This window comes from Maylandia zebra, linkage group LG2, assembly GCF_041146795.1.
Source record: "Maylandia zebra isolate NMK-2024a linkage group LG2, Mzebra_GT3a, whole genome shotgun sequence".
Classification (NCBI taxonomy): Eukaryota; Metazoa; Chordata; class Actinopteri; order Cichliformes; family Cichlidae; genus Maylandia; species Maylandia zebra.
In genome coordinates, this window is record NC_135168.1 from 5,548,555 (window position 1) to 5,575,073 (window position 26,519).

General features: G+C 41.4%; 1 protein-coding gene across 1 annotated transcript; it reads left to right on the plus strand.

Moving 5' to 3' along the window:
• The first annotated feature begins 879 nt into the window (after positions 1 to 879).
• On the plus strand, positions 880 to 26,227 carry LOC143420429 (uncharacterized). The gene is made up of 6 exons (XM_076888612.1): positions 880 to 1,031; positions 11,019 to 11,192; positions 11,350 to 11,523; positions 17,382 to 17,555; positions 24,512 to 24,558; positions 24,707 to 26,227. The coding sequence occupies exons 1-6, from the start codon at positions 964 to 966 to the stop codon at positions 25,243 to 25,245; spliced, it is 1,176 nt and encodes a 391-aa protein (XP_076744727.1). The 5' UTR covers positions 880 to 963; the 3' UTR covers positions 25,246 to 26,227.
• The last annotated feature ends 292 nt before the right edge of the window (positions 26,228 to 26,519 follow it).

Here is a 26,519-nt window from a genome sequence, read left to right on the forward strand (position 1 = left end):
CTTTGTACTGTAAGATAAATATGTACAATATTAGAGAGATAATGTCCTGATTCGAGATATTGAGAACCAAAGCAAAATACCAGATTCCCAGAAGGATGCAATCAAACAGATGAGTTTATTGAACACACGCGTGGGGAGATGTACACTGCAACATCAGCTGTAGATCTCCGCCCAAAAATACACTTCAGATTGATTATAACGTCAGGATTAAAATGCCCCCTCTCGCATTCTAAGAACATAATTTGCATTTTGTACAGACAATGATGAATTTTTAGAGCTGATTGCAGACACAGAAGTTCCTCTTTCTGGCATCTTCTCTCCAAATATGGCGATGACTTTGGGCCCTGAAAGTCCCCCTGGACTCGACTTCCTCTTTAGCGCATCTTCTGTCACCTGTTACCAAGCAAACTCCTATGCAACAGGTTACAACAAGAAGCTGAATACATTCGGGCCTTTGCTAAGGCCTGTTCCTATAGCCTGTGTTTTGTAAGCGTGCATGCAGATTTAACCTGTAATACAAGTTTTAACATAATGCCAACAGCTTCAATAAATGCTTTGATGAAATGATGATTAATGCAATGGTAATGATGATAGTTATGAATAGTAGCAGCAAAATATTTCCCTCATCTAAAGGTCCCTGGTTCGATCCCAGGTTTCGGCACCAAAACTGTCCTGATTCGAGATATTGAGAACCAAAACAAAATAATAGTGGATCAACCAGATGATCCACTATGAGCAGCACTTAGTGACAGTGGGAAGGAAAAACTACATTTTAACAGGAGGACATCTCTAACAGAGCCAGGATCAGGGAGGAGAGTAGAGAAAAGCTTCAGTGGAAAATGACTAACAAATGTATTTTTCTCTCCATCTATCAGAGCCGCAAGAAGACCAGAGAGTTCCTTTTGGTCTTCCTCTCCTCTTAGAAGGAAGGACTTTTCTGAAACAGAGTCCGACTATGGATCCATGGGAAGTGTTTGGTCTCTGGGAAGTGATCAGTCAATGGACTCTGTACTGTTCTGTGCTACAGAAACGTGAGTTATAACTGAGTTGTGAATGTGACATGCATGTGTTAAGTGTTAACTGCTCCCAAGTCTAAAATGTACAAAATAAATACACTATAAATATAGTTATAATTATAGAAGTTATAATATATAATATATAAACATACCCGTCCACTGTTTAATTACAAAATCAGGTGGAGGCTGGGACTTCACAGCATACTCCTAACCTATTATATGATTGTGTTGTACGTTGTTATATTAGTGTGTTTTTATTTATATTTATAAAAAACATCAAGTCACAAGCAAACAGAGAACACACAATGACACATGTTTATTCGTCAAAAGTATTTATTATTAAAATCAACATAAGATAATTTTTTCACCACTAAAAAACCCCACAAAAAAGCATGTTCATATCAGCCTGATATCAGACAGAAGCTGTCAACTCAGCTCTGGAGAGTGGGCAATCATAATGTTTGCTCTCAGTTTTGACAGCTTTATTAAAGATGAATATCAGCCTGTACATGCTGCAGATAGCTTTCCTTCAAATTCTTTAATTCTCACTCGCTTTTGTAACTTTGTACTTTTGTGTTACTCGCAGCAACAACTCCACCTCCCTGTTAGTCCATTTAAAAAACTCGCTGCTTTTCCTCAACATTTTGCCGCAACATTACAAAGAGCTGGTAAGTAAATAAAAGGCAAACAGAAAGAGGCAGGTCGAATCGTGTTATGTTTCACACATGCGCAGTACTGGAACATAAGTGTTTCAGTTGTTTCAGTGTGGACAAACAACTGCTTGGAAACGATTGAGAACGCTAGTGTGGACGCGGAGCGTTTTTAGACAAAAACAGAGTTTTCAAATTCATCCAGATTAGTGTAGACATATCCTTTGTCTTTAAGACATTCCTTCAGTTTAACTAATTGGTGTGTGTTACCTGGTTTCATAGATAGAGCTGGGTGTCCCCTCTTCTTGTTAGGGGGTGAAGATAAAAGTGTTCAGCTCTCATCGTCCTGGTAGGGAGTTGTGGTATCGCAAGAAATTAGTAGGTTATATAAATATGAGTATGCATAATAGTTATTATTCATAGATACCTACATCCTAAGTTCCTGTTATTCATCTGAAAGAAACAGAATGAGTGTGTTGCTACAATGGTAATGCCAGGAGAGGCAGTAGTGGTTCTGTGTTACATTAATGTTGTAAGGAAGTGGAAGAAGAGCATGTCCTGTAGGAGGCAGTAGAAAATGGATACTGATGTTCTGTACATGCCCTGAAAGAAAGGTTCAGTAAACCAGTGCAACGATACTCTGGTGTAAGGCTCAGTTATTGTTTTTTTTATTTTTTGAAGATGCAACAGGAGTGAAACTGCTTTCTCAGCTCTTATTATCGCTGTGGGAAGAAACTTAGAGAAAAGAACCGAACAAGTCTTGTAGTGAACAATAGTCTTTGTCAGCGGTCACCAACCTTTTTTGCGCCATGGACCGGTTTATGCCTGACAATATTTTCATGGACCGGCCTTTAAGGTGTCGCGGATAAATACAACAAAATAAAACTAGTACCGGTACCGAAAAAAAGAAGATTTATTCATAACACACGTGAAAAGACCCAGGAAAACCGAGTTAACAATAAAAAACAATAACAAAATAACGCTGAAAACCGATAAAAACCCTGAAAACCATACATTTCACACCCGAGCCTCAACTCTCGCGGCCCGGTACCAAACGACTCACGGACCGGTACTGGTCCGAGGCCCGGGGGTTGGGGACCGCTGGTCTAAGTCATCAAAAGGTCAGCATGTCAGTATTCTATCATATGCAAACTTATATCATTAAAAGCTTATACTGACTACTAAGTACAATTCTCCATTGACATTATGGCTGGTATATCTGGCACCGCCTTAGACTAGTTTTCTTCCTACTTATCAGACAGGACCTTTTCTGTTAGGACTGATAGGTTCTCCTCTAACACTGCTGCCCTAACCTGCGGAGTTCCACAGGGTTCAGTATTGGGTCCATTATTATCTTCTTTTATATGCTTCCTTTAGCTGGTTTCATTCAGTCTTTTAGTGACCTGTCCTTATCATTTCTATGCCGATGACATTCAGCTGTATATGTGATTTAAGCCTCATCAGCTGAATAGGCTGTCCACCCTAGTCCAGGCTTTAACTCAAATCTATGATTGGCTTTCTAACAATTGTTTTAAACATGAACAAGACAGAGACCATGATCATCGCTCCTCCTGATCTATATTCTAAAATCAGTCAGGTTCTTGCCCCTTTCTGTTCTTCTGCTGAGCCAAATATTCGAAATCTTGAAGTAATATTTGACTCTTCTTTGGGCCTTGACTCACACGTAAAATCTCTGTCTTGTTCCTGTTTCTTTCATTTAAGGAACATTTCTAAACTGCGACATATGGTCTCCTTAGCTGAACTGGAAAAATTTTTCCATGCATTTGTGTCATCGCGTTTAGATTATTGGTTTTCCCTGTTTACCAGCTTGGATAAATCATCTCTTTCTCGCCTCCAAGCTATGCAAAACGCAGCAGCCAGACTACTAACTCGCTCTAGCAAGCGAGCTCACATCACTCCTATTTTATGTTCTTTACCTTGGCTCCCAATACATTTTAGAATTTGTTTTAAAATCATTGTTTTAACGTACAGAGCACTAAATGGCCCCAGACTATTTATCCAAGCTTCTCACAAAATACACTACTGCTCGCCGTCTCCGCTCACAGACTCACGGTGTGTTCACACCGAACGTGATGGACGTGAACAAAACGCCCCAAACGCCCCTAATTTGACGCGTGCACATTCGCGTCTCAACGCATGTCCAAGAAAAATCCATCGCGCGGATATTTTGACGCGCGTGAACCGGAAATGTGGGAGGAATGTGGGAGGAAGTTGTGCAGGAAGATGGCAGCTGTCGAGCTAGCACTTGAAGAGAGTCTCCCTTCTCTATTTACTGTGGAGAGCAGAGCAGCGGCGTAAAAGACGTCCTCGCCGTACCCGGGTCCATCAGGTCCTACAGAGGCGTGAGCAGTTTGGTGAGTTTCACCACTTGCTCCAGGAGCTGGGCCTGGATGACAGCCGATTCCAGAGATATCACCGTCGGCCAGTTTGAGGACCTGCTTTCCCTCGTCGGTCCCAGCATCGCCCGCCTAGACACCAATTACAGGCGCTCAATCCCACCTGCAAAGCGCCTGTCCGTCTGCCTGAGGTTAGTAAAAGTATTTAATAAGGTAGTCCTTTATTGATACCTGTGCTAATATATGCTAAACCATCCAGTTATACACTGCTAACATGGATGTGCTATGCTAACAGTGAATGCTGTCGGTGTTTACTGAAAGCAAACTGTGGTACATAGTCGACTGTTTATAATATTTCTAGTGATACTCAGAAGCTCTCATCAAGTCCTGATTTAATTCGATTTATGCTGTTATCAGTGTTTGAATGATAGCATGGCTGTGGTGTCACATCAATGTATGCGCTCGGTGTTTGCTGATATCAAACTGTAGCATTAGGACCACTGAGTTAACCTTTGTAGTGATACTCACTCCTTTTTATTTAGACCTGGTTTAATTCTGGGATAGTTGAATATTTGTATATAATCCCTGCAGCTGTCAGACTCTATAGCAGGGGTCACCAGCCTTTATTAAAACAGAGTTAGATAAAACTGTGAACAGTTTGGTTCATCTCTAGTTACATGGTTCTATCTTGATAAGCTGTCTTATCACAGATTAATTTTTCAAAAATATTAATGATTTAAGCAAGGAAAGGGCTACATGTCAACACACAACTCTTTATTTCTATTAATGTCTCACTTCATTCCTACCTGATTGACATGTTTAGGAATTGTGAGTGATTGGCTCACTGTAGTTGTGAAAGTTGCTACCAATCAAATTATGATATGTTAAAGTTAAAACAAAACACAACTGTTTTAGATATTATCTAATATACATTTTGTAATTATCCTTATAATTACAAAATGTTTTATGTAAGATTTAAGTTTTGTGATTTAATCCTTGTGTGGTGTTCATATTTTTGTTACTCAGCCAGTGTTCATGGGTCTGGTGGACCCGCTAGAGTTTTGGCTTTCCAAATTAACACTATCAAACAATTTTATGTTAAATTACTCAACAGATGTTTACTTCATCCCAATTACAAGCCATATGAACAGCAAACATGGTTAATTTTTTCCCTTTACCTTTGTTAAATCAGATTTATGAATTAATGTGCTTCTCGTTTTTTTTTGTTTTGTTTTTTTTATAAAATGTTATAAAAAAAATAAATCAGTTGTAATCAAGTGGAGTGAGTGGAAAGACAACACATTTACACGTGAAGCAATATGTTTCACAACTAAATGGGATCAGCTGCGCATCAATGGTGATATTAGGCCCAGGGATGTAAAACAGGGGGAGGTGGTGCACACACTTATCCCACACTGTCCTGATGGCAGCTAGCTTGTCTCTCTGCCGTCGAGCTGGTCTGTCGTCTCGGTTATCAAAACGGATAATCCTGGAAGTTTTGTGGAAGTTTTCCAGAAACATTGATGCACGGAAAGGTTCGTGCTGGTTTCTGCATCCCACAGGATTCTGTGGATTCCCCTTTGGACCTGAAAACTCCTGCAAGGATAAGAACCCCAAAGTAGGCCTTTGGAGTTCTTAGATGAATTTGGTCCATCTCCTTCCACCTCTCTCCAAAAACACACCTTCCTTCTAGATTACTGCAATCCAGAATAATTTTCTGGATGGAATCTGGGATGAAAAGCTCAAATGAAGACTTGATGTCCTGCACATGAGTAACTGTCAGCCGTGTTGGCCCTGGCTTATCACAGTAACAGCTCTGCAGGGTGGCTCATTTCTTGGCAAGAAGACCATTCAATTTCACCAGTTATTGACATCCATATTTCTTCACTTGCTGTCTGGTGGGCTTGTTCTGGTCCTGGAGCTGGCTGCAGATGGGGTACTCGTCTTCGTTTTGTTACTAAATGGTGCTCAACCTCATCCTCTTCTTCACTGTCAGACTCTGAATTTTCAGAAATGTGAAATATTCTGAAACCTCTTTGTCAACATCATCATCAGAAGCCCCTCTCTCTTCCAAAATCAATTGGATGGCCCTCGCAGCAGATAATCTTTTGCCATCTTGATCAGTTGTGATAAGGAACCACACTGGCAAAGTCTTATTTATAGTATTATGGCCCTAATTTGCAGGTGGGACAGGGTATGAGAAAATAAAATTTGGATCCCTCAAGAAAGAGGGTAAAATGTGCGGGAATGTAAGAGCAGACTGTGTTGATAGTTGAATTTTCAACAATGTTGCAACTTTGTGCGCAAGCAGGAGGGGAAGAAAACACTATCAGCAGCACCAGAAAGAGTGTGGGAACACAGGACCTGCACTTTCAACACTTTTATTAGACCTGGGTCCAGTGGACCCGAACACCTTGTACGTAATGTAAATGCGTGGGGGGAGGTACAGTATGAGGTCATTGAAAATTAGTTTGGATTTATGTTCTTCACAGAAAATAAGCCAAAGCCAATGAATTTCAGGTTGAAAAAATAATTCATTGTTTAATTTTTCTTTTGAGAAAAACTGAAAACGGGTCTCACAGACCCGAACACCATACAAGGTTAAATCTGACATCACAAAAGTATTTTGGAATTTGAATAATGTATTTTGTAACTGCAGTACACATAATACTGATTTTGAACAATTTTGTCCAGGTTCCTTGTCACCGGGGACTCCTTCAGCACCAAGCGTTCAGTTACAGAGTCGGTGTGTCCACGGTGAGCCAGATCACCCCCCAGGCAGCGACGGCCATCTGGGACTGTCTAGTGGACGACTTCATGGCTGTGCCTTCACCTGGAGACTGGCGGTCCATCACAGAGGGATTCCAGGAGCGCTGGAACTTTCCTCTGTGCTGTGCAGCTCTGGATGGGAAGCACATCCAGACAAAGGCACCCCATATATCATATAGGAGACACACACATTGATATACACTAAATATTTATTTCATTTCTTTTTTGTGGTGCCCAAATTTATGCACCTGCTTGATTTTGTTTAAACAATTATTGCACACTTTCTGTAAATCCAGTAAACTTCTTTTCACTTCTCAAATATCACTGTGTGTGTCTCCTGTATGATATTTAACTGACATTTTTTATTGTAACAACCAACGATTTATACAGGAAAATAATGTCTATTAACAAGATTGCCCAAACTTTTGCATCCCACTGTATCAGTATATTTTGTCATTAGTATAATATGAAATAAATTCTACATGTGTCAAGTTGTGTGCCAACATTTGCTGTGTAGTAGAACTGAGACATTAGTCATTATAAACATTTATTTGAAATAATATTAAAAGTCTCAAACAGAAAAACATTAAACATAAATATATAAAATATAAGAATTTACAGAGAGACAGGAATAAAAAGGACCAGCTGCTCTCCAGAGCAGGAACAAGGCTGAGGAGGAAATGCTCCATTGGAGACTGGTGTGGACTCTTCAGGGACACCAGGGTGGCCAGCTCCAGCGCCGATGGACCGTCCTGGGACCCGTCCCTCATCTGCCTCAGAGCCGTCCTCCTCTGTGGGCCTGTAAAACAGCACAAAACACAAAGAAATGAGAAGGCTGCTACTAGATTTTAATTTCAACATTGAAAAAAAAAAAAACAATAACAGGATATAATCAGATTGGTTGTAGATATTTAGTAAAGGTGATCACAAGGGAATCCCACCGACTAAAAAGGTATCAGTGCTTGCTGTACATATCTGTGGGTGCAGCAGCAGGAGCTCAGGGACTGGGGAGCCAGGAGAAGCAACAGGGGATGCTCTGCTGCAGAATCAGTTGGTTCTATCAATACAGTATTAAATGTTAACAGGTTGGATATAATAATCGTAGAGTAGACAGTGGTCCCTCATTTATTGCAGCAGGGGTTCTCAGAATAACTAGCCCCTGGCCACGCACTTTATACACTTTTTTTCCACACACACACATGAACATTGGTCACAGTTCTCACAACTGATTCTCAAAGTGCAAACCTTTGTAGATTGCAAAACGTAAAAGTATTATTATGCCGCGGTTTGTCTTCATCTGCCCGCCACTTTCGTGCGCCTTTTTCCCTCACGGTGCAGGTGTCTATTTCCGAATGAGGCTCATAGTTATGGGTGTTTTTGTGCTGTTATTTCTATTGGACGCGATGGTTATCAAAACCAAACATGATAAATTTGGCAAGCGCAGGAGACACGACACGAAGGAGATTTGTCAATCAGGCTGCAGAATGCAATGCTGTACTGTGCAATAAAAAATCAGCAAAAAAGCAAAGCAGTGACGGATGAACAGCGGGACCACTGTGTGCTGTTTATTAATAAACAATAAAATATATTCCTAAATGACAACATGCATAAAAGCAGAACGGTATTTGTATGTCAGTGGGAAAATAGCGGTGGCTTGCTAGCTTTTGTGCAGCTTCCCCGGGTCAGTAAAGACTTTCAAAAGAGAAATGAATGAACTTACCAGGTTGCCCGATCTCTTCACATATCTTCCTCCAAGCTCGGTCCTTTTTATTCCTGTCTCGGTACAGAAAACAGCTGGTGTTGTACAGCTCCGGGTTGTTTGCTACCGCATTGATTAGCCTTCCCTCCATCGAAGTATGAAGGGCTTTGGCTGGATCTGCCCCTTTGACCTAGGTCACAGCCACGTCACCAGGCTCCTGATTGGTTGTCGCGGCGCGATTTGACGCTGGAGTTCAGATTTTTCCAACTCAAGCGGTAGACGCAAAACGTGCGTATGCACAAAATGCAACACAAAAACTCACGCGCATGGTTTTATTTGCGAGTCAAACGCGCCAGACGCGCTACACTGACGCGCGTTTCAGGCGTTTTTGCGTTTTCGCGACTCAAATCTGCTTCCGAATTTTCGCGGGACCCGCAATCGCGTGTCATCGCGCCTTTCCATTGACTTTACATGTAAACCTGACGCTCTATTCGCGTCCATCGCGTTCGGTGTGAACACACCGTCAGAGTTTGTTGGTTGTTCCCAGAACACGTCTGAAGATGAAAGGGGGCGGAGCCTTTCAGTCTGTGGCACCAAGGCTGTGGAACAGTCTACCTCTACAACTATTGTTATGGTTCAAAAATATTGGAGATGGACACCAGAGGAAAAACCCACAATAACAACACTGGTCCGGTCGGGTTGAGTCAAACGATGATTTAATGATCACACACGTGGGAGATGGACACTGTATGCAGACAGTCTCAGATCTCATCTCAAAAAACACATCTCCATAGTTTTATGAAATCAGGGTATTAGAACGCCCCCTCATGCGTAGTGACAGGTGTAATACAATCAATGTTGACAATTTTATTTAACACAAAGAATAACATTGTCTCCTTCCCGAGGGCAGATGCTAACTGCCCCCTTCTCCTGGAACCGTCTGTACCCTGCTGAGACACAACATGGCAGCTACAAGGACTCTTTCATTTATTAAGACCATCAGTGTGTATTGCTCTAAATCAAGTATATAATATTAAATGAATATTGCTGGATCAGCTACTTCTACTTAAAACATATTAAAACATGACTAAGCACAAAATCACCAAGAATGACATCTTATAAGTGCTGTGTAAGCGCGTGCGGCCTTCCAAGCTCAAAGCCTTTGCCCTCCATAGATCAGCCAGACTCGCGCTGGCTGTAGCTTTTAACCTTTAATTACCTTGAGCACAACTCTAGAATAAGCAACAAACTGCAATGTGTATGGAATGATTATGGTTACATCTGCAATGAAAAATCATGTTATTATTCTGGTACCTGTAAGAAAAGATCAAACTAAAGTTATCACCATCACTGTAATGCAAAGAATAATGTAAGATCAAAAACTTCAATTTATGCTTAATGCAAAGCTGGTTATATACTTCTAATGAACTAATAATGGCATATTAAAATATTAAATGATAATGAGAAAAACATCCCCTCCTTATTCTACACTATGTTTGGTTGAATCTGTGGAATCCTTTAAAAAACAGTTAAAAACTTTACTGTTTAAACAAGCTTTCTATTGACCAATGCTTTTTACATTTTTATATTTTTAATTTACATTTAAACTATATTGTGTATATTGTGCATTTTGCTATTTATCGTACTGTTTATTTTAATCTCTGTGTGCAGCGCTTTGTGACTACCTGTCTATGAAAAGCGCTTAATAAATAAACTTTACTTACTTACTTAAGCAGGAAATGACTGACTTTGTTACTAAGATGCCCACTGTCATATTCCAGAATCAGGTTCTAAAATTCGCAAATGGATCTGAGACTTTTCCTTTCTTTCTTTCTTTCTTTATTTCTTTCTTTATTTATTTCTTTATTTATTTTTGTCCCGTTTGGATCTATAGCCATCAGAATTGTTGTCTTAAGGCCAAGAAAGATGCCAAGCGGATTTATTTTATCAAGTGGATCATCGTGGCCTTGCCATATTGGTCCATTTGATTGACCTTTATTATAATTATGAGTTTATTTTATTTTCAGTTGTTACAAACGGGACAGACATGACTGTGGGATAGGACTCTTTATAATGAGTCAGAAAATATGTTTTTAGTAGGTCTACAGTTTGCTTTAACACATTCTAAACCAGCATGTGAAGATACAAAGACTAAGTGCTGCTCTTCAGTATACATCCTGAAACTAGCCAATGGAAAAAGGGTGTTTAGGAAGGGTGGACTTAAAGGGAAGAAGCTAAAGCTTGTTTCGGTCAGGGGTCTTTCCATCTGATCTATTTTTTCTTTATTTTTTAACAACCTTTTCTCCACCACTATTTCCAATTGAATATTAAAAAGTATATATTATGTTCCAAAGTTCACTACAATGGCAATTTGCCAGCTCCTCATTTGTTTCCATTTAGCTACTCTTATAACTATGTTTTTACTAAGCCAACTACAAGTGGGTTTTTTTCCAGACATAAATGTATTTTTTTAGCTAACCATGAATTGTATTCTCCACTAAGACTTTTTATAATGTTACTTTTACAGACTGAATCTCTGTAACCTGTCAGAGGAACGCAATGAAGCTCTGTCCTCAGCTCTCAGCTCCCAGTCCTCCTGTCTGAGAGAGCTGGACCTGAATAACTCTGACCTGCAGGATTCAGGAACAAAGTTTCTTTCTGATGGACTGAAGAGTCCACACTGTAAACTGAATATTCTCAGGTCAGATCAAACTATATGTACATATGTATGTATGTATGCATGTATACCAACTCACAGAATGAAGAAAAAAAACAGGATTAAATATTACTAAATGTAATAACGACTCATTATACTTAAAGAAATGTGTTGGTTTTATTATTTATCTGTTATTTTTCAGACTGAGTCACTGTAACCTCTCAGAGAAAGGCTATGAAGATCTGTCCTCAGTTCTAAGCTCCCAGTCCTCTAGTCTGAGACAGCTGGACCTGAGTAACTGTGACCTGCAGGACTCAGGAGTGAAGCTTCTGTCTGTTGGAGTAAAGAGTCCCAACTGTACACTGGAAACTCTAAGGTCCGATTTAAAACCTTTCTGCTGATGATCACTTAAAAACTTTATATTGTTGAAATATGTCTGTGAAGGTTCTCAGTCATCCAGGTCATCATAGTCTAAGGAGCTTGGAAAGAAAAGCGTCTGGACATCTTTAAGTTACTTGAAGACGTTTCACCTCTCATCATAGAAGCTTCTTGGCTCTTGGCTCTCAGCGAAGGCGGTCGCACTTTTCTCCTCTCCTCCTCACCCTTATCTTCCCTGTTTAGCCTCTGTGTCCTGTCTTGTCTCGTGTGTATTACTTTCCCTGGAACAGTCTCTCACTGTCGTTCTCTAAAACCTAAAAGAGAATTATGGATTTGATCAACTGGTCTCTGAATTGACACCCTTTTCTCAACGAGAAGTCTGGGCTCGGGAGAGCCTGAGTGCCCTGGAGGGACTTTCCCTGCCGGATACACGATGGATGGGTGGCAGAACTGGAGGGTCATGTGCCTGGCGGGACTGTCGATCGAGGACGCTGAAGATATCTATCTATTCGGAACCGTGATAACAGGGTTCTTGCTGATCGGAGTTGGCTTAGCCCTGGTTTATCGGAGAAATAAGAGAGCGGAACCAGCTGTTCAAACCCCCCCCCCCCCCCAAGGCTGCCCGCTGGAATCGAAGCGATGGGACGAGGCGCGACCTCTCACAACGAACGTAATATGGTTAACACCTTGGAGACGCTTACAGCTGCTATGAAGGCTCAAAATAACACCATTGAGCGTATGATGGGATACATCAGAGAGGGGCCTGCTCAGAATGAGACCCTTGAGCGACAGTTGGAAGGCATCGCGGAACGGATCACTGCAGCTGTGAGATCTCAGAATCAAAAGAATGATAACACCATGGAACAGAAGTTTGATACCATCATGGGGAGGCTGGCGGCTCTCCAACGGGAGATTGAGAGACCAGCATCGGAGTGTTAAAGAGCAGCCTGAAAATTCTCCTGGGCTGCTCGCGTGGAAATTTACAAAATCAACATCAAAATTGCGGACCCCCATCACGGCGCCAGCTGCAGGCCCAAGGCTGGAGCTGAACAATCACTCCCTGATAACGACCGTGTTATGGCTATTCTTCCTATCCCATGCAAGGCCACCTGGATTGGCTGGAGGACTGTTTACTTAGCCTGATAGGCCGAAGGACACTGTCTCAGCTGAACTATGGACACGCACACACATACACTTACACTGATAAGCACTCACTCATCCCCCCTCTCTTTCCAACGCCTTCGATGCTTGTTGCCCCCTGGGAACACGAAGCGGGTCTGGGCCCGTGCTGTTTTTTTAAAGACGGCGCCGTTACAGGATGGCTGCTGTGTTGCCTGGGGTTACTCCTCATCCCCTACCCAACCCTGTGGCTTGTCATGTCTTCACAATGTTGTGCTGTGGACATTCATGTGCTTTTTGTGCAGAGGAGTTTTTTTTGTTTCCTGTTCTCGTGCTGTCCTACCATGGAAGCACAGCATGAGTGGAGGTCTCTTTTTTTCCTCTTGTACCTTCTTGTTGTTGTGTACATTTCAGTGTTTTTCTGTAACGCTACCGATCTCCGACTTGTAACCCCGTGTTATGTGTGTAAGGTCGGGGGGGGGTTCCCATTTCGCTGCAGGGCAACCTGCTTGTGACAAATAAAGCTTTCATTCATTCATTCAGTTTTAAGGTCAAATGGTGGGGAGTCCCAGATTTAAACCCAGTGGGAGTTTCCCCCCAAAGAGGGACAAAGGACCCCTGATGATCCTCTACCTAATCACATGAGCCAAGGTGTGAAAATGGGTGTGGGTCACACTCAGCCAGGGTTTCAGCTCATTGTGAAACCTGGACCCACCCTATCATGTGATTTCCTGAGGTCAGATGGCCCAGGATGTGAGTGGGCGTTAAGGTGTCTGGGGAGGATCTCAGAACTGGATTTTAGATGTTAGGAAGTCCATAAATCCAGGTTATGGCATCCCCTGGGTATAGACGAAGTTGCAGGATGATCGATGATTTTGTGCTTTTCAAGTTCTTGAAGGCAAGTGTTACACACTGAAGGACGACAGGGTTCATTCAGGTGCACATGAAGATTTATTGCGCTGAAACACAGCAAAACAATTCAGTGTTACTGGCGGCTTCCATTGTAATAACTGGCCTGCGTTACTTTTGTGTCATACGTGTAATGGCCATGTATTAATCAGCCCTTAACACACAGAGAAAATGACCAGTAACAATAGACAACATAACATGTACTGGCTGGTCTATTTCCTATAACTTTAACTGAAACCAGCTAACAGTTTCCTTTCACCTTACTGATGGGACAACACGGTTACAGAGATTAATGCAGGAGGCTAACATGACTTAGCTAGCGCACAAATGTTACTAGCATTACCCACAGATAACGTGAAACAACTCCCTTATTCGCTCACATTAAACTCCATATAAACAAGAATTACACTCCAAACATGTTAAATAAGCATCAACTTTACATAAATGTATGTAGTTCTCGTATATTGCTCTCACCTGAAACACAGCAAAACAATTCAGTGTTACTGGCGGCTTCCATTGTAATAACTGGCCTGCGTTACTTTTGTGAAGAATTATTTTGCCAGGTACCCGTTTGTCTGAGCCGCCACTGCCACCTACTGGCGAAACTAAATATCGCCCTAACATCACATCAGGTGGGAGCAACTGAGCTTTTCGCTCTGTGTTATGATGCAAACTATTGTCACAACAAATAGCAAAATAAAGATGATGAGGGGTGGGCACGAACACATAAGGAACACATCTGAGACTTGTTCTTAATGCTCAAAATACTCAGGGTGCCACACAAGCTATAACTTTCTTTTTGTAGCTGCTTGTGGGGTCTCGCTTTAAGGCTTCGTAAGTATTGTTGTCACCGAGGAGAGTAGTGATCTTTGTGTGGTAATCCGTTGTGTTAAGGACCATGGTGAACCTTCCCTTATCAGCTGGTAATATAGGGATGTTGTGGTCTTTGCTCAGGGAAGCGACGGCCTTTTTTTCTTGTATTGTGAGGTTAGACGGAGGGACTTTGACACTGGAGAGGGTGGCTGAGACTTTCATCCTGATTTGCTCTGCTTCTGTCTGTGATAATTTATTAATCCGTATGGCGGATTCTGTGGCTGTGATGAGGTCCACTATGGGCAACTGTTGCGGAGAAATAGCAAAATTGAGTCCTTTTCAGTTTCATTGAGATTCCGGTCTGAAAAGTTCTTCAGCCATTTTTCCTGACTGTCTTCAGGTGTGTGTTTTTCTCTGAGTTGTGTAGGTTCTGACTGGGAAGTAAAGATTTTTGTTAACAAAGTGTGGAATTTTCTTTTCCTTCAGAGTGTTGGGCCCACTGAGCCTTGTGCACAACCTTGTGAACCTCTTCTATGATAGGAGAGGGTAGAAGTGTTTTCAGTTCCTGCAGAGTCTCGCTAATCTTGCTCTGGAGGGCATCTATAGTGAAATGGACCTGTCTTATCATTTCACTTAAAAGCTGATCTCCCTAAAATTAACTCTGCTCTGTATCCCCTGACCGTGGATTCAAGGCCCATACTCCTTTGAACCAGGGGAACAAATCGTGGCAGGATCAGCCTGATATTATTTGTATCCCACTGTAACTTTACTGTAAAGAGCTAACACCTCCAAAATGTCAGGAGTAGTTAGTCATTAGTGTTTGTGAACTAAAAATCAAGAATGTGGGATCCTGTTTGTCCGTGATTTAAACAGCCCAGCGCTGCTCCCAACGCAGGGAAAACCAATTCTGCAGGCAGACCTACCTCGGCACTTGTGCAGGTGAAGCCAAAGGGAAGATTTGCTTCACCATATTTTCTAGTCTTTAGCTTGAAAAAAGGTTGGTTTGGAAACATATTCAGCGATGCTTCATCTCCTGCTTTGGATTTGTGTGAGCGCCCTGACAAAAACCTGTCCATTATGCTATATGTCCATTATGTCCAAGCGTTTTTGTTTTTTTCTTTTCCTTTTCATACGGCCTCATGTAGCCCATCAATTTGGTCCAAGCTACAATGACACTAGGGCTGGGTATCGTCACTGATTTCTAGAATCAATTCGATTCTGATTCACAAGGTCCTGAATCGATTCGATCCATGATTTGATTCAATTGGATTTGAATCGGGGAAATTTTGCCTCAGTCAGATACTTATAGTCAGATTACTATAATTCAGATCAGTACATTTACATATTTTTGTATCTATAAAAAGGAAGCTGACACATGCCAGACTTTATCAAAGGTGTGAACATCACAGCAGATGCCTTTGTGTCAAAATAGCTGAAGATAAACACAGAAACACATGAAGGTGATTTTCCTATTGAACGGCAGAAATTAGGTTTTCTTTTCAGAAGTAAAAGGAAAAAACTTGTGCGTAACAAGCAAGCGAATAATGCAGAAAACAGATTTCAGGGATAGATGGGAAACTGTTGTTGAGAGAGAGAGAGAGAGAGATGCATGAAAAACAGCAAAAGTCAGAGTGAGTCCATGACGATGTTTATGTGAAGCGTAGTTTGGATCTTCTTTTGCTGCTGGTTCGGTCAATATTGTTTGGAGGGAGATCAAACTAACAGCTTTAGAATCGGCGTAAACACAAAGCGCGGACCCGCCGAAACATCAGCATCAGCGAGCTGTCAGCTTTCAGCCCCGACCGTGTCCGTGCCGTCGAGTGAGAAAGTCACATCTCACTGATTCTGGAATTTTGGGCAAAATACATTTATATAAAAAAATCGATTCAGGATTTTAATGAATCGATATGACGTTATCCAAGCCAGAATCGATTTTAATCAATGAATCAATTATTAAAAACCACCCATACCTGACACAGCTTCTTCTTCTTCGGGGTTTAACTACAGCTGGCATCCTTGTACATGCAGTGCTGCCATCTTCTGTTTCAGTCCGTTATTACACTCTTGAATCCTACTACTTATTCCTGCGTCTTTTGTGATCTTACAAAGCTTCGAACGACACGTCAACTAATTAATTAGTCGTCTACGATTTTAATATTCGACAAATCATAGCAGCCCTACTTTTTGGATTTTTATATTCAGAGCCAGTGAGCACGCATTTTCAAATTAATCATGATTTTAAAAACTGTGTTAGTGTGTGATAAAATAATTGTTGGTGTTAATCAATAACTGGTTAACTTGCAATAATTAGACTTTTGTGTCAAACTGATGTGATCTCCATGTTTCCTTTGTTGGACTGTGGGCGAGTGTCAGAACTGAATGTACTGAGTAACATGTAGAGTTTAAACATGTGTCAGTTCCAGTTTTAGAGCTCTAAAGTGCAGCTATCATGTTAGGAATATGTTAGGAATAGACAGGAACACTGAGGTCAAATCTTTATTTTACCACTCGCTGCATTCTTGATGTTCATGAATTCAGCAGGTTCATGATTGTCTGCAGCATTAATCTCATATTTCCATTAAAGTGTTGAATTTGACTGTTTGATGTTCTTTATGATCTCTGGCACCAGTTCATCTGTAGGCTGAGCTCAGTCCATCCATTTAGTGAAATGATGTTTAAAGGTCTCCTTGTTCTGTGAGCGTGCACAGATCCTGAAGCAGGAAGCCTGGGTTACAGAGAAATGATCATCACTGTGATGATGCTCACCATCTCTGACTGGGATTTGAGGTTTTGTCAAAGCAGCAAAGAAAGCCTGGCTATGTTGGACTGGGTGTGGCAGCAGCTCCCAGTTTGAGTTCAGGAGACAGACACCCTCTCTACTTTGAAGATCAGCTTCAAACTTTCCTTTTTGATAAAACTTATAGTTAGAGCTGGATCAGGTGACCCTGAACCATCCCTTAGTTATGCTGCCATAGAGATGGATAACAGATGGATTGTTGTTTTGTGTGTCTGCAGTCTGTCAGGCTGTCTGATCACAGAGGAAGGCTGTACTTCTCTGGCCTCAGCTCTGACCTCCAACCCCTCCCATCTGAGAGAGCTGGACCTGAGCTACAATCATCCAGGTCTCTCAGGAATGAAGCTTCTGTCGGCTGGACTGAAGGATCCAGGCTGGAGACTTGACACTCTCAGGTATGAAGAATGTCTGATAGAGGAGGAAGAGCTGGAAACATTTCCAGATGAGACATGAACAATCACACATGCAGGAATATTTTCAGGGACAGACACACTAGTGTAGCTGGATAGTACATGGATATTTGTGTAGGGGTCTCCAAGGAGTCTGTTTGCAGGGACATTAATGATAACTGAGAAGTCATGTTGAGAGTTTCATTAAAAGTAGACCTACAGTTAGGTCCATAAATATTTGGACAGAGACAACATTTTGTAACTTTAGATACACTTTATTAGGTCACAGGTGTACTATACCTGAGATAGTGGCCACTGTGTACCTAATAAGAGGTCAGCCATGTGTGTGTTTCCCATGCTGTATGTCCACAGTCACAGTGACAGTCAGTGACACTGACAGAAGGATGAAACAAGGCTGTGAGTCATTTCAGTCTGTGTCTGTGACAAAGAGGCAGACAGGAGCAGCTAACATTTGGAAATGGAAGCTTAAATAATGACAAACTCTACATTCACAGCTGAATTAACAATAGATTTGTTCTCAAGTGCACATTTAGCAGCTAATGCTAATACTGTTTTCCCTTTGCTTTCTACAACTTTAGCAGCTATTTCTAAGTAGGCCACTTTGCTCTGCTAAGGATTTGTGTGACCATGATGGAAACTCTGAAAGCTAATGCTGCTAAGCTAATACTGTTTATGGGACCCTGTTAGAATCAATATTTCATTCTCATTCTGTAGTTTGAGAACAATATTAACGTCTCACATCATTATAACACAAGAGAAAAGGTTATTAGCATTAGCTACTAGTGCTTATTCACCTCAAATTACCTTTAGCTGCTAATGGCAGCCTACTTAGCATTAACTCCTCACTAATATAATGCTAATTTACATCAAATTAGCATTAGCTGCTCATATTGTTATAAGAAAAGAGAAAACGGTATTAGCATTAGCTGCTAATAATTATTCACCCCTACTTAGAATAAGCCGCTAAAAGCAGTAATAGTATTAGCTACTATCATTTTTAATAAGTAAGAAAAAACAGTGTTAGCATTATTGGATAATGCTTACTCATATTAAATTAGCGTTACCTATTTATAACAGCGTACTTAGAATTAGCCGCTCACATTGTTAAAAAGTAAGGGAAAACAGTATTAGCAGTAGCGCATAATGCTAATTCGCATCAACGTAGTATTAGTTAATAAGGGCAGCCTACTTACCATTAACTACTCACTAATATAATGTTAATTCACATCAAATTAGCATTAGCTGCTCAAGTTTTTATAGGGAAAGAGAAAACTGTATTAGCATTAGCTGCTACTAATTATTCACCTCTAGAGTTTGCCCCAAATGGCAGCCTACTTAGCATTAACTCCTGACATCGTTATAATGCAGGGGAAAAGAGTTACCATTATCGGATAATGCTAATTCACATCAAATTAGCATTAGTTAATAACGGTAGACTTCGTATCATTAGCTGCTGTCATTCTTACAAAGCAAACAGCATGAGCATTAGCTGTTAATGCTTTTTCATCTAAAATTAGAATTAGCCACTAATGGTGTATTGTTAAAAAGGAAGAAAAAACATTGTTAGCATAAGCGGACAATGCTAATTTACCTCAAATTAGTATTAGCTAATAACGGCACCTGCTTAGCATTAGCTGGTCACATTGTTATAAGGCAAGAAAATATGGTATTAGCATTAGCTGCCAATTTCTATTTACCTAAAATTAGCATTAGCGACTAATGGCAATCTACTTAACATTAACTCCTCATTAATACAATGCTAATTCACATCAAATTAGCATTAGCTACTAACATCAGCCTACTTAGCACTAGCTGCTCACATTATTAAAAAGGAAGGGAAAAGTGTTAGCATTATCGGGTAATGCTAACTCGCATCAAATTAGCAATAGTTATTAACAGTAACACACATCACATTGTTATAATGGAAGAAAAAACATTGTTAGCATTAGCGGATAAATTAGCATTAGTTAATAACAGCCTACCTAGCACTAGCTGCTCACATTGTTAAAAGGGAAGAGAAAACGATATTAGCATTAGCTGGTAATAATTATTCACCCCCAGCATATTTGGCATTAACTCCTCACATCGTTATAATGCAAATGAGGCTAACTTGCATTAAATTAGACTGCTGTTATTAGCTAATGCTATTTAGAAGTAGCTGCTCACATTGTTATAAAGCAAAGGAAAACGATATGAGCATTAGGTTCTAATGTGTATTTGCCTTAAATTAGACGTAGGTGCTAATAGCAGCCTACTTAGCATTAGCAGCTCAGATTGTTGTAATGCTAGGGGAAAAGAGTGTTAGCGTTAGCTGTTCACATTGTTATAAAGTTAAGGGAAATAGTGTAAGCATTAGCTACTCACATTGTTAAAAAGTAAGTGTTAGCATTATTGCATAATGCTAATTCACATCAAATTAGCATTAGTTAATAACGGCAGCCTATTTAGCATTAGCAGATAATGTCGACCTTGGCCCACTGGAAAAGTTCAGAACTAAAGATTTAGGAGTGTTTCTCGATAGCTCTTGCTCATTTGAGAAACAAATGAATTCTGTTATTAAAACCAGCTGTAAGGTTTATATTGTTGATTGTCATTTATGCTTAGAAATATTTACTCATATATGCTTAGAGTTTTATAATCGATTGCATAATGATAGAGGTTTATCCTTAGTAGTAGGGCTGCACGGTTAATTGTTGGAAAATCGCGATCTCAATTCATACTTATGTGCGATCTCATTTCCAAATGACAACAATTAAAAAAAAAAAAAAAAAAAAGACGACAAAGATTGTACCGCATTTTGATCCGGGACGTAATCTGCATGAAAACAAGCGCTCACTCTTCCTGCTCAACAAATGACAAGGGCGGAGCCTTATACCACGTGATACAGAAGCTGTGCCGTGTGATGCTAAAATTAGCAGGGAAACAACAACGGAGAGCACGTCAGGGATGACGAGAAAGTGACAGGAGAAAATCCGTCCCGGTCAACCACCCAAACATCAATAACGGGAACCTTATACAGCGCTTCCCTATACACGTCGAACTCCCGCAGGCACAAAGACATCACGGAGGCTATCACTTATCACCTGACCAAAGATATGGCTCCATCAACACTGTGCAAAACGAGGGATTTAGGAAAATGATCAACACCCTAGACAAACGCTACACAGTGCCGTCCCGCAACTATTTTTCTATTGTTGCACTACCTGCTCTGTACACGCAGCGTCGAGCAACGGTGGAGACGGAATTTCAAGCAGGACAACATTTTGCTGCAACAACAAAATGTGAGACATTTGTTGTTTTTATGTTTATTTATTGTTTTTATATTCAGTCTCAACTGTTACGAAGTTGATGTGCAGTTAATAAGTGCAATAAATATTTATACTGAAAAAGAAAATCGTGAGAGAATCGTGATCTCAATTTAAGCAAAAAAGTCGTGATTCTCATTTTATGCAAAATCGTGCAGCCCTATAAAAAAAAGTTCAGAACTAAAGATTTAGGAGTGTTTCTCGATAGCTCTTTCTCATTTGAGAAACAAATGAACTCTGTTATTAAAACCAGCTGTAAGGTTTATATTGTTGATTGTCATTTATGCTTAGAAATATTTACTCATATATGCTTAGAGTTGTATAATCGATTGCATAATGATAGAGGTTTGATCCTGAGTAGTCTGTAAAGACTCTGTGTGCCTTCCAGAGTGCTCTGGCATGCACACACCACTTGGGGCCATGAGAGAGGTCGTACCCTCTCTTACTGATTTATGGTGTAGGACAGGGGTCTCAAACTCAATTTAGCTGGGGGCTGCTGCAGGCAGAGTCTGGGTGAGGCTGGGCCGCATTAGGTTTTCCACAAGAAAGGCATGGTTAAAAAATTCCAATCTTCTCAAATCTCTTTATTTTTATTTTTTAACACAAAATACGAAAAATAAATAAACAAATTAAGAATTAATAAGAAAATAAATCAATCTGTAATACATAAATAAAATAATAATAAGATATTTTTAGTCAGTGAACTTGTGTTTTTCTTTCAGTCTTCTATATCTGCTGTATTTGGATTGAAATGTCTGTATTAACAGTTCTATAACCTTCTTCTGAACATGAATGGAACACTGTAGAAAATGAACTGTTCTTCTGAACATGGCTTCTCTTGCCTACTCCTTGCTGCTAGAGACCTGGCAGCGTTTCCTCTCGCATAGCCGAGCCAGATTTGGCCTGAGGGAGGAAGCAGTTGCGACCCTCAGTATGTCTTGAAGATGATCATCCATAAGTCTGGACCTGTACTTGGACTTATTGAAGTTCAAAGTGGAGAAGAGCTTTTGGCACAAGTATGTGCTACCAAAAAGGCACATGGTCCGCTTGAACATTCGGGAAAGCCGAGGGAAACTAGGGCTCAATTCTCTCAAAAATTGTCCAAGCTTGTCTGCTTTTCCACTCACCTCCCTGAACTTTGCTTTGAGTTCAGAGTTGCACTGCAGCTCAATGAGCTGCATTTGAAGCACAGAAGGGGCATCTTGCACATCAAAGGAGAAGGGGTCCGCAAAAATGTGAAAGGTGGCTCTGTGTGTCTTGAAGTCAGCAAATCTGTGGTCAAATTCCTCCTGTAGCCTCAAAATGACATCAACATACTCGTCAGCACTGAATGGTGTGCCTGCATCCACGAGTGCCTTGCATGCTGGGAAATGGCAAAGGTTTGTCTGAGAGAGCTGAGCTTTCCAGAGCGCCAGTTTTGTGGAGAATGCTCTCACGTTGTCATAGGCAGCACTGACAAGTTGCCCCTGGCCTTGTAACGTCTTGTTCAGTACATTAAGCTCATGTGTCATATCAACAAGAAAAGCTGAGTCCATGAGCCATTTGGGATCAGTTAGCACAGGAACACTAACTCCATCCTTCTCCATGAAGGCTTCACTTCTGCTCTCAACTCAAAAAGTCTCTTTAATACATTTCCCCTGCTGAGCCAACGTACCTCAGTGAAGTCGAGCACATCCCCATATTCTGACTCCATTTCCTCTAAAAAAGCACAGAACCTTCGGTGCTTTAAGCCCCTGGATCTGATTTGGTTGATGCATTTCACAACAATAGACATCACATTGTCAAACTTCAGGCATTTGCTGCAAAGGACCTGCTGATGGATGATGCAGTGCAGAGCAATGGCCTCCTCCACGCCTTCCTCTTCCAGTTTGTTTTGTGCCACCAGTCCATGTTTCCTCCCTGTCATTGATGGCGCTCCATCTGTTGTTATTCCAACAAACCTCTTCCATGGCAAACCAACATTCTCAATGGCATCACACAGCTTGTAAATATCTGCTGAGCGGTGGTCTGGCCATGCATTGGAATTACTGTGAGCAGCTCCTCCATCACTTCAAAACTGTCATCAACACCACGGACATACATTGGGAGCTGGGCAGTGTCGGTGATGTCTGTGGTCTCATCAAGAGCGACTGAGTATACACTGAAACATTTGGCTTTCTCACACAGTTGGTCATAAATGTCACTTGACAGGTCAGAAATGCGATCTGCTGCGGTGTTGGCAGAAAGGCTGATGTTGCTAAACTGACCTTTCTTTCCCGGACAGACTATATTTGCAGCCTGCAATATGCACTTTTAGACAAATGCACCTTCTGTGAATGGCTTCCCTGCTTTAGCAATCATCTCACTAACCACGTGGCTCCGACTGCTGCATTATTCTCTTTGGTTGCTTTCTTGGAGAAATCTTGCTGCCTCAGTAGATCTGTTTTAAGACTTTTCCTGAAATTGTCGGTGCTCATCACCAACCTTTCTCTTCACCGCAGGCTTTGAAAAAGACATGTTTGGGGCTATGTGACATTTATAATTCTACTTGGTGTCACTGTCGCATTGAAGTTTCAATCAAGCGTTTAGCCGACGGACGGGGAACGTCTCAACGCGTAGAGAACGTCATTTCTGCTTCTTTTTCTTGCAACCGTAGCACGGCGATCGGCAGATAAAAAGCCGGTAGCAGTCTCCTTTGTTTTTACGCTCGATGTTCATGTCTTTCATGACGACACGAACACCGTGGCGTTTGCAGATGGTAGAAAGTGCAGGGATAGCGAGCGCAAAAAAGGCGACTGCTCACGGCGCCGGGCTGTTGTTACAGGAGAAAGAAGCGGAAATGACACCGTGACATATAACAAATAACATCAGCTGTTTCTGATGTTAGTTGTTTTGACTGCTATTATATTGAAATATATGTAATGTTCATGTTTGCTGCAATGCAAACGCAGTGATGCAAATAAAAACATGGAGCCACAAATTACGGTGCGACCCTATAATTAGTCCGGGTTACCGGGGACTGTTGTTGCCGATGAACAGGTGTCGCTATGTGACTGCAGACTAAATTGGGCTGCATTGAGTTCATGACTTTTCTTTTATCCCGCCGCCTACGCATCACTGTGAGAGTTAATATGAGATCTCTCTCTGTGGAAAAATAACTTTAAATCCCACTGACGTGTGTATAAATCTATATACGTATAATGTCCCGCTGGGCAGCAACTTAAAAAAACAACTTTTTTTGAAGTGTTGTGAACGCAGCGCGCTGGGGCGAATGTCGGCGTTTGCCCAATAGAAAGGAGGAAGCCAGCCAGGCACAGGAAAGAAAGAAACACTCCAGGGCAACGCTGCTGGAACTTTGACTCATTGAGAAATGTTTCCCTGCTTGCATCAAGCCCGGCTGGTGTCCCCTGAGATCCATATCCCACCCTGATTGGTGGGTTAATTCAGCTCCGCCCACAACACTGTAAAGTGTCATACATTATCAAGCACTTTGGCTCAAGCTGTTTTTAAATGTGCTGATAAATAAATGTAGATTTCTTTGAATAAAACAGTGGAGCCGAGCTTTGAGCTCAGTGTGTAACAGTGTGTGTGTGAGAGCCATGTAATGTCCATGTGTGCATGCTGACTGTGCTGCTCTGACCCCCCTCCTCCTTTCAGGGTGGAGCCTGCTGGAGTCCGATGGTTGAGACCAGGTCTGAGGAAGTGTAAGTGTGTTTTTAATGGGATTCATGAAAACAAAGCAGCACACATTCAACCATCTTCATCATGTCAGGAGTCATCATCAAAGTGTCAATCAATGAACAGATGATGGATCAATAACTGCAGCTGGATTGTGTTTGTTCTCTCCATCAGATTCCTGTCAACTCACAATCGACACAAACACAGTGAACACAAAGCTCCAACTGTCTGACAACAACAGGAAGGTGACACATGTGGAGGAGGTTCAGTCATATCCTGATCATCCAGACAGATTTGATGATGTTTATCAGCTGCTGTGTAGAAATGGTCTGACTGGTCGCTGTTACTGGGAGGTCGAGTGGAGAGGAAACGTTTGTATATCAGTGAGTTACAGAAGCATCAGAAGGAAAGGAGGCAGTGCTGACTGTTGGTTTGGATACAATGATCAGTCCTGGAGTCTGTACTGCACTGATGATGGTCCTCGTTCTGTCTGTCACAATAACAGCTACACATCCATCTCCTCCTCCTCCTCCTCCTCTGTCTCTAACAGAGCAGCAGTGTATGTGGACTGTCCTGCTGGCACTCTGTCCTTCTACAGAGTCTCCTCTGACACTCTGATCCACCTCCACACCTTCAGCACCACATTCACTCAAACTCTTTATCCTGGGTTTCTGTTTCTCTGGCCTCCTGGTTCCTCAGTGTCCCTGTGCTGAGTGGAGTGTAAAGAGTGTCTCCTGTTACAGAAACACTCTGACTGTTGAACAGATAGTTCAGTCTGTACATGTCTGTCTCTTTCACTCACAAACACGTTTTCAGATTCATGGATTCAATCAGTTGATGTTTGAAACTCTTCTAAATGATTCCTTGTAAACTTCTTCCTCTTCAGTCACAAACAAACAGGAAGTGATGTCACATGTGTTCCTGTCCACACAGCAGAATGAGTCTATTGCTGACAGTGATGTACAAACAGAGTGAGCATTTCTGAGGCCCAAAATAAACTGAGTAGTTCACTGAATGAACAATGGACTGTGAGCTCAGTTCCTTCATCATTAGTATGGATTATATATGTATATGTATTATATTAGTATCATATATATCAGGTGCTGCTGCTTTCAGTCATTGTGCAAATGTGCTGTTTGTAAGCTTGTAAAGCTGCAGTCAGCTGAGACTGAAGAAGTCACCTGATCAGTGAGCAAACGTTTCTGAAAACGTCCAGATGAACAGAATCAACCTTTTGGGATCAGCCAGCAATGCAGCATCATTGTTGTTCAGCTTCAGAGGTTTGCAGGAATGAACTGATGACCAGAAACAGCTGCAAAGTCCAAGAAAATACCAGCTGGAGTTCAGCTGCATTTGAAGAAGTCAAAGAAAAGTAAGGATGGCAAAGGGCGACGTTTTCTTCCAAAGAGCTGCAAACATGGTCGACGCCTCATTAGAAGAATCATCTGGACATTTGTGAGGAACTCTAACCAAGAAAGCAACGTCACACAGATCCAACAGACAGTTTCCATGACTGCAAGTGTTGAGTGGAAAAATGCTACATTGCATTATTGCATCCTCTCACCACAGGAGGCGCTGTTGGCACCACTGATTGCTGATCAGCTGTTCTCTGATGATCTGATTGATACTGTGAATAACGGGACTCACTGAACTCTGTGACACAGTGAAGATTACAGAGTTTAACTTCAACATCTGACTGACGTCACACAGACAGAAGGATGAACCAGTGAGGCACAGAACACAGTTACTGGAGATACTGGATCAGCTCCATGTGAACCTCTGATGGAGAAGCTGCTGAGCCAGAGAAACATCAGGACATGACAGCAGCTGCACTTATCTAACAACATGTAGCAGAGCTGATCTATGTTAGAGGATCTATCACAGCAGCTGAAGCCAAAGTCCAACACTGGATACCAGCTGAGCCTGTGCTGAGTGTAGTGTTACAGGAAAAGGGCAGAAACACTGGTAGCTCCCAGTGATGCTGACT